This window comes from Coffea arabica, chromosome 5e (assembly GCF_036785885.1).
Source record: "Coffea arabica cultivar ET-39 chromosome 5e, Coffea Arabica ET-39 HiFi, whole genome shotgun sequence".
Lineage (NCBI taxonomy): Eukaryota > Viridiplantae > Streptophyta > Magnoliopsida > Gentianales > Rubiaceae > Coffea > Coffea arabica.
In genome coordinates this window covers 6,041,838-6,051,170 of record NC_092318.1, presented here as the reverse complement: position 1 = coordinate 6,051,170, position 9,333 = coordinate 6,041,838, and the positions used below count along the sequence as shown (strand labels likewise).

Genomic DNA, 9,333 nt, shown 5'->3' with positions numbered 1-9,333 from the left:
ACTATATAACAAAAGAAATTCTTGACTATGAACTTTGAATGATATATCTACCGTGTATACCACACCATTCTACACAAACCTACTGTGATAAGTGGCCACCCATTGAGGTTTAATTCTCTTTTAAAACCTTTTAATCTCTACCTGACTCTTTGAAATGCAATCCTATTTCATTTAAACCATTCATCTATAGAAAAATCAAAAGTCAAGTTCGATTTATCTGCTGAGTATAAGTTTGGAATCCTGTTAAAGTGGTACAAATTCAAAGATGCAAAGTTGAGTTAATCATTTTCCAGAACCTTGTAAACTGTATTTCATTTTTTTTGGGGTAAATGTGTTTCAGGTTTTCAAGGTTTTCCATTATTACACTATATAGCAAAAGAAATTAGGAATGGCAGTAGGGCGGGGGGAATTTCCCTTGCCCCTCAGTCCTCCTACCCGTCCCCGCTACCCCTACGGAAGCACCCGTCGGGCTAATAAAAATTTGTTATATAATTTCATTGTAGTCAAATTTGAGCAAAGAATCAAATACTTAAATGCCAACACATGACCAAGTCATTATCCATTGTAATTTCATAATTGAAACCCATAAAAAACAATTAAACAAAAGTTATTTGAATACAATCCAACATGATGAAACAAATATAACTAAAATAGTCAAGTTTTCGCTTTTGAGAAAACTACAATCATTAAGTCATTATTGTGTTTTTTTTTTCTAAGAAAAAAGTGTTATTGTGTTAAGTGTAATTACGAATTTAGTATAATTGTATTAGTAGATTTAATATAACTAATTAATAATTTCTATTAGTAGACATGTACTATTATTAGTATTTGATAATATCAACTATATTACAAATACTTATCATTTATATTGCAAATACTAATATGCATTATATAATATTTATAACTAATAATATCATTATTATATATTTGTAACAAATTAAATTAAATATTATATATAAATATATACATATATAGATTTAATTTTTTTAATGGGTGGTGAGGCGGGGGTTTACTCCCTTGCCCCCTGCCCCATTTTTTAACGGCGGAAAAAATCCCCTCCCCGGCCCATTAGCCCGTGATCATCCGACCTAGTTGCCATCCCTAAAAGAAATTCTTGGCTATCAACTTTGAATGATATATCTACTGAGTATATCGCACCATTCTACTCAAACCTATTGTGATAGGTGGCCACCCATTGATTTTTAATTCTCTCTTAAAACTTTTTATGCTCTACCTAACTCTCAGAAATGTAATCTCATTTCATTTAAACCATTTATATGCAGAAAAATCAAAAGTCGACATTGATTTATCTGCTAAGCACAAGTTCGGAACCTTGTTAAAGTGGTACAAGTTTGAAAATGCAAAGTGGAGTTAATCCTTTTCCAGAACCTTATTAAATGTGTTTCATTTTTGTTAGGTAAATGTGTTTCATGTTAACAAGGTTTTCCATTATCCCATTATATATGAAAAGAAATTCTTGGCTATGAACTTTGAATGTATATATGCTGATTACACCACACCATTCTACACAAACCTATTGTGATAGATGGCCACCCATTGATGTTTAATTGTCTTTTAAAACTTTTTGTGCTATACCTAACTCCTTGACTCCATCCTATAAATATGGTCATTGAACAAATTATCTTCACCATCTAACTAATTTGTTTCTTCCTTCTTTGTTTTTCAGCAAGCCTTTCAACATACAAAATGGCAAAAGGTTCAGCTTTAACATCCATCCAAATTTCCCTTTTGCTATTAGTAGCAATCTTTGTTTGTTCAGAAGCTAATCATCGTGACCGTGATTATTGCTGCGGTGGAAAGGAAACAAAGATTACTGTGTACCTTCAACTGTTTTCAGGCGGACCAAATGCCACCACTGTCGCAGTTGCCGGCGCCCCTGGTAGGCCGAGAACTCCCACCGAATTTGGAACCATTTATGTTAATGATTCTCCCTTTACAGAAAGCATCAGCATCAATTCTCCAACTGTTGGTCGAAGCCAAGGCCTTTATGTAGCTTCATCCCGTGATGGACTTTACTCATTTGACCCATTTTCCTTCATTTTCACCGACGGACAATACAACGGTAGCACTTTGGAATTCCAAGGACTAGGATATAGCATACAAAATACTTCGGTGACTGAATTTTCAGTACTTTCTGGCACCAAAATATTTAGGTATGTTCGTGGATATGCAACCTTTCTGGCAGTTCGACAAATACCAGCAAGGAATTATACGGTTACAATGGCCAATATTACCATAAGGCGATGCTGAGGAGGATGGGAAGTTTGAATAATAAAGTGAAAACCAATAATTAAGAAAGCCAATAACAGATATTTAGTTTTATTTCAGACCATATACGTACGTGGTGGTCTCTGTTTCTTTATGTACTTCTGGTTCATTCGACTATCTTAATAAGAACTCCATCCGGGAGGATGGGAAAAAATAAATAATAAAATTGTTAAAATATGTCTTTGACATCCATGTGAAATCATTTATGGTGCTGTCAAATTTTGAGAGCTACATGGACATTTTTTTTTTTACCTCTTGAGCATCCTAGCATATAGCCCAACTATTGAGTTGTATGTTTTATTAGTCAAATTCGTAGCAGCCATTTCCATTCAAATACTATTCGTTCGAAGGCTTTCACATGGAAGAATTTCTCCTATAAATAGAGGGTTTGGCAAGGCAGTTGGTGTGGCACTTCTTTTTACGTCTAACCTCTTCTCATTTTGAGTTTGCGTTTTTTTGTTTTCCATTCACACTGTTGCTTTTCCTCTAGCATTAAATGCTGATTGTCCTTTCAAACAACCCTAGTTTTGTTTGGATTTTGATATGAAAAAAAAAATCACACAAGTTTACTTTAATCATCTATTTTATTCTGCGGAACTCTAACCCAATGATGCTGCTCATGTATTGCCAAACAAAAACAGCATAATCATCTTTCATTGCCAACACACAAGCTGGGACATTAAAGTTGAAGATAATTTTCGAAGCTTTGGTTGGAAAAAAATGCTACGATACCATGTTATTAGTCCATGCTATATTCTCATAATTTCTCATTTATGAATGAACGAATATCGGATGCACATTTTTTATGATGAACTTGTAGAAGTTCTTGCAAGATAAAATAATAACCATAAAAATTACACTTTTACTGTTCAATACTATACTCATATTCTGCTACTTCAGCACATATATGCTATATTTTTATTAACATTAAACTACATTTTATACAGTAACCTACCAACAATTCTCTCCAATTATCCTAATTTAATAAAAAATAACTAGCTCACAATTATTTTACATATTATAAAATTATTTCCAACATCAATACTTACAAAGCAAACTTTACAAAATATTTTCAGACAAACATATACTATTAACACGGGTTACATATGCTCACCCTGTGCGTAGCGCAGCCTCAGACTAGTAGAAATTATATTGAAAGTCAACTAGCAATATAAATTATTGCTTCAAGTCTATTTGCTTTAAAACATTAATCATTTACGCATACATTAAGAGATCATATAATTCTTTCTGGCTGCGTTTTGATTTTAAAAGCATGGCTTTGACCTTTCTGTTCTTAATTGTTGCTTGGTTCCTTTAAATATTCTCTTTTACATCATTTGTTCTCGGATCAGCATCTAGAAACTTGGATAGTGAAAGTTATATTGTACCAATGAAGTACAAAGTCCTCAATCAGGCAGTCTTCAAGATATCAGTGTTGAGTCGTTCACGTATTGATCAGTGTTGATTGTTCAAAGTAATATTTAACAATTCATCCTTTCTTTCTTCTTGTAATCCTCACCTTTAAAGGTTTGCGGAGTTGAAGACGGTGACGTACTAATTAATCAACTGCAAAGTCCAAAGGATTTGACTAACGGTTACATACTCTCGTTATAAGTGTTTATATTTTTACAAGACTATAATTAATTCGGGAAAGCCTCGAAATGCTAGGATTGTAGTAACGGTAAATATATGTATTCATATAATAAGTTATGTGTAATTTAAATATACTAACGAGTTACTACTAGGCACCCATTAGAAAATCAAAGTTCAAATAATAGAAAATAATTTGTTTTTTCATTATCGAATCAAATAAGGATTTAGCCTAACATTTAGGACAAATAGTGGATAACATTTAGGACAAACCACAATAACAAAAAAGAAATTTTATCTACTGATACAATATTTTATATTCATTCTCAAGTTAAATAGAGATTTAGCATGAAGAAATTACTGAAGTAAAGAATTGATTTTAAAAGGTAGGATATGGGGTGTAGCTGATTGGTGAAAAAATCAAGCTTTACTTTTGTTTATGGTGTTAGTTACTAACTACTAGGATTAGATTCCGGAGGTTGAATTTGATAAAGTTTTTGTACTTACGCCCTGTTTGATAACCCAATTCAACATTTAAATTTAATAGATTCAGATTTTAACATATTTAAATGCACTTAATAACTAAAAATTGAACATCTGAATTAATTAATATTAAACAAAACTTGCTTCCAAAAATAGATGATAAACTATTTACTTATCACTTATTATGATATATATTCAAATGTATCAAATTTAATACTTAATAATTCAGTAATTTAATGGATTCAAACTTTGGTTCTCAATTTTTAGTTTTCAGCCTTCAGTTTTATCAAACACACTCTTAGAATCTGATCAATTAGAAGTACCACGCTTTTCTAAGATAATTGCCGATTAAAACTGCTAATTTACTGGTTTCCCTAGTTAGGCACATAATGAAAATGAAAATGGCAGAAGAAAAATTTTGAAGTACCATAGTACAACTACTAGCATGACTATCAATAATCTCCATGTAATTAGTTGAAACATAGAAAAAAATACAGAGAAGATAGCACTTATGAACAATTTTAATAACCAGGAAAAAAATATTCATTTTTCTTTTTTGTCAATTTAATAATGGTTTGACCGGTTCAAGATTTTCGCTTATTTGCTAAATTAATCGCTCTGAACTAACAACCAGAGAGTAAATTGACTCTTTCAGGTACCAATGGTTGCTTGATTTAGAAATCAATACTAAATATAATTCTCTTTCTTGCTTCTTTTGGCTTTTGATATCTAAAAAATGAAAACCTAGATAGCTGAAATTGATATTGTCTGCCAAAACCGAAGTGATTGGTTGTATTTATTAGCACTAGGAATGGCATTTCTCCTCAAAATTGATACCTTTTTATTTAACGTTTGTTACCTACATTATTCATTGGATGTCATTTGCGGACATGATTTCGAAAAGTCCAATTTAAACTGCATTATTGACTCAATGGAATATTAGAATAGGCAAGGAGCCCCGCACCTAAAACACAGTGGGAAGACTTCAGCTTTTTAGTCTCCCATCTCAACTTCGAAGCTTTTTAGTCTTCTGACATTTTCTTACGAAAGTAAGAATTCGACAAATAAATCTAAATTCCCGAGCAATCTTCAAAAGTCGGCAACTTTTGAAGACGTCCAGAGGACTTATTTATCCAAACCCATCCCCCCCAAGACCGATGTGGGATTCAAAAGCTTTTTAGTCTTCAGCCTTTTAGCTTTTCAGACTTCCATCTCAACCATTTCCATCAATTTGACCAAGATGTCATTAGTCTTCTCAACGTCCTTTCCTATCAATTCTTATTTCTTAGTTTTCCTTGTGAACAACTACCAATTCCATGTGTTTAGTCAACTTAGCTTAATAATAATAAAGATTAAAAAACTCCGCTTTAACTATCAATCTGTCTAACGAGTGCATAAGAACACAATAATGCTGTAGTAATTTTCAAATAAAAATTTTAGATAAAAATTTCAATTTTTGCTTTGTTTGCATCATACACACAATTTCCAATACCTATCTCACATACATCACATCACAAAAATTGCTATATTAATTTTTTCAAATAAATATTTCAAATAACTTCCTATTCAAACAAAAATTTGAGTGGACCTGCAAATGTTTATTTGGGGCGAATAAGGGCACAAAGAGCATTATCTGTTATACCAAGTGCTGTAGAAATAAAAGCGTGTTAGAAAATTTTGAACGTCTTAAGCAAGATAGTAAAATTTTTTTATTCATATAATCTTAAACTCTCAAAATTTCACCATTGAATAAGGGTTATAGCACGTAGTAATTAATAGCAACTCTTGCCTTTGGCAGATATGTAATTTTGCCTCTCATTGACATCTGCCCTAGTTTTTTAAATGAAAAGGAAGACGAGACTAGAACCTTTTGAACCTTAACTATCGGTTTTTTTTTTTGGCCCATCAGAGGAAGGGGTGGAACGTAAGAAGCGGGGAAAAGGTATGAGAATTAAAATCCAAGACCTCTAATTCTTGAAATCTGAACTTGTTAGGTTAATTTTAGAGAAAATCGTTCAAAACGTCCTTTATATTTTACAAAATGACTTTTTTTGTCCCTCATTTTTAAAAGTGTAATTTTATATCCCTTACAAATTCACATTGACCAAATTTGATCTCTACGTAGGTTTCCGACTAGTTTTTGGCCAGAATCCACCACATGACTTGCATGTGATCATTTTTTGAGGGCAAAATTTTTAAATCAAATTTTTCCATAATTTGATTCATTGTCTCTCACATTTCACAAAATGAATTTTTTCGTCCCTAACATTTTACAAAATGAATTGTTTCGTTCCTCATATTTCAAAAAATGAATTTTTCCATCCCTCACATTTTTCAAAATGAATTTTTTTCATCCCTCATTGATCATGTGTACGAATAGCTTTTTTCTATAAACCCACGTATATGTCTATTTGATTTTACCTGAACAGTATGAATAACATGTAATTTATTTCTATTGGATTTCATCTAAACATGCTAATCATAGCTATACACATGCTATTCAATAGATGTATATAGGGGTTTAAAACTAATAATTTTGTTTGAAACCCACGTATATATTTATATGATTTCATCATTTGAACCTATTCAATATTTGTGACCTTTCTCTTTTGGTAATAATTTATTTATTGAGTTGTATAATAAGGTCATCTAATTAATAGGTTCTAACTCGAATTCTATAATTGTGCTAACAAATTTCAGTTTAAATCTGAAATTTCTACTCGACATTTTTAAGACCAACAGTTGAATTACTTGCCTTGTGATTGTCTTAAAATTTGAAAGTGCCAATCTTTTTTTTTTTTTTAACCCATAAATTCAAATCTATTTCTGAACTGTTTTTTTAATATAGACACATAGCGTATTTACTTTGCATGGGTCTTCAAGGGATCCATTATTAAGGCCTCAATGGTCCATAAAATTTAACATGTAAATACCATATCCAGAACTGCTCACACTAATAGCTTAAATTATTTCCCAGTGAATACCATCATTACCCTTGTGAACACCAACTTAATTAGGAGCTTTAGAACACCTAAACATCAAGACATTTTTTTTTTCAACCAATGTGGCTACTTTTTTATTAAAAGCAAGAAAACCAAAGAACACAGACTTCAATGAGAAACAGCTCGAGAACGAATAACAGGAGTCTGCGACCTATCTAACCCTAAGGCCCCCCTTGCCAATCTTGGCAACTCAGACTGTGACGTATACAAAATAATCCCCTCAGACTGTGCCCCCACCTTGGCTAAAGCATCCGCCACTTGATTCATTTCCCGATAACAATGCCCCACCGTCCACTCCACACCCTGCATTGCCAGTAACGCATCTAGATCCGATCGAACTAACCACAGACACCTCCATTGTCTTACCAGTAGGTTGACTAACACAAGAGAGTCCACCTCCACCCGAATCCGCGAGAATCCCCGAAGACAGCACTGTTGAACCCCAAACACCAAAGCCTTTATCTCCGCTTGAAGACAAGTCAGCTCCCCAAAAGGAACAGAAAATCCAAACAACAAAGCACCAGAAGAGTCCCTAAGCACACCACCCCCGCCACTAACGCCCGGGTTGCCAAGCGAACACCCATCGGTATTTAACTTGAAGATCCCCTGGGCTGGGAATTCCCAACAAACCACTCTATGGGAATATCGAGGCCTCCACCCAGAGATGCTGGAGTAGACCGCCGGCCAGGAGCCAACCCCAGTAAACTCACCTGCAAACTTCCTGGAAAATAGCCCTACGACATCTACCAGGATACGATCACAAATGGTCTGTCGCTGCAGGAGCTGCCCATCAAAAATTGCAAGATTCCGTGCCAACCAAATATGCCAGCAAATAATGGAAGGCAAAACCGAGTGTAATGACTCCATACGAGAGTGCTGAACCGGTAGGCACCACCAAGCCGCCAAACGCGACCGCACCCTTAATCCTCTATACCTCACTCCAGCGCCATTTCCAAAAAAGGTCCACAAAAATTGAGCTAGCTCACCTTCCGCAAAGACGTGCTCCAACGATTCAGATTGTGAGGCCAAGCAGCAAAAACACTTGGATGGACCATACACTTGCAATCTTCCTAGTGACGCCATCGGTAACCGATCCCGCAGGAGCCTTACCATGAAGAATGATATCTTGATTGGGATTACAGAGTGCCAAACCCTATCAAACATGAAAGACGAGGGGGTCTGGCTACCAACCAGCGCGTATGTGGAAGCAATGGAGAAATCCCCTGACTCCGTCAAAGCTCACACCACACGATCGTCCGCGGACCCCACTGGGACAACTTTAGTAACTATCTCTGAGACTATGTCATCAGGAACCCAAAGCCGCAACAACTGTTGATTCCACCTTCCATTCAATACGAAATCCCTAACTAAGTGATCAGAAACACTTTGTAACCGTTGACACAGAGGACCAGAACCCATCCAATTGTCAAACCAGAAATTATACTGTCCCGACCGCAACTCCCACCAAAGGTTTTGCTCCGCCACCTCGCGGATTTGAAGCAAGCGCCTCCACATATATGAACTGCCTTGACCCGCCCCTACCATGCATGGATGACTCTGCCGACAATATTTGGATCTCATAAATGTCGCCCATAAACACTCACCCGTACGGAACCGCCACCACAATTTGAGCGAGAACGCTGTATGAACATCCAGTAACGACCGAACACCAACCCCCCCTTGTGACGAGTCGGCACAGAGGTCTGCCCACTTGATCCAATGATGTCGGAGGCCACCTTCACGCTCCCCCCAGAGAAAATTTGCCATAGCCCGTTCAACTAAGGCTAGGACTCCCTTTGGAGGACATGAAGCTGCCAATAAATGAATTGGAATTGCTGACAGTACGTGTTTGATGAGTACAATCCGACCCCCATTGGATAGAAATCTGGAACTCCATGATGAAACTTTAGAAATGACTGACTGTACCAGCTCCATGAAATATAGGCACTTCCGGCGCCCCACAAAAAGC

The 9,333-nt window shown here is 35.3% G+C and overlaps 1 protein-coding gene across 1 annotated transcript; it reads left to right on the top strand.

The window, feature by feature from the left end:
* The first annotated feature begins 1,707 nt into the window (after positions 1-1,707).
* Positions 1,708-2,271, top strand: LOC113694373 (dirigent protein 11-like). Its single transcript, XM_027213285.2, has one exon. The coding sequence runs from the start codon at positions 1,708-1,710 to the stop codon at positions 2,269-2,271; it is 564 nt and encodes a 187-aa protein (XP_027069086.2).
* The last annotated feature ends 7,062 nt before the right edge of the window (positions 2,272-9,333 follow it).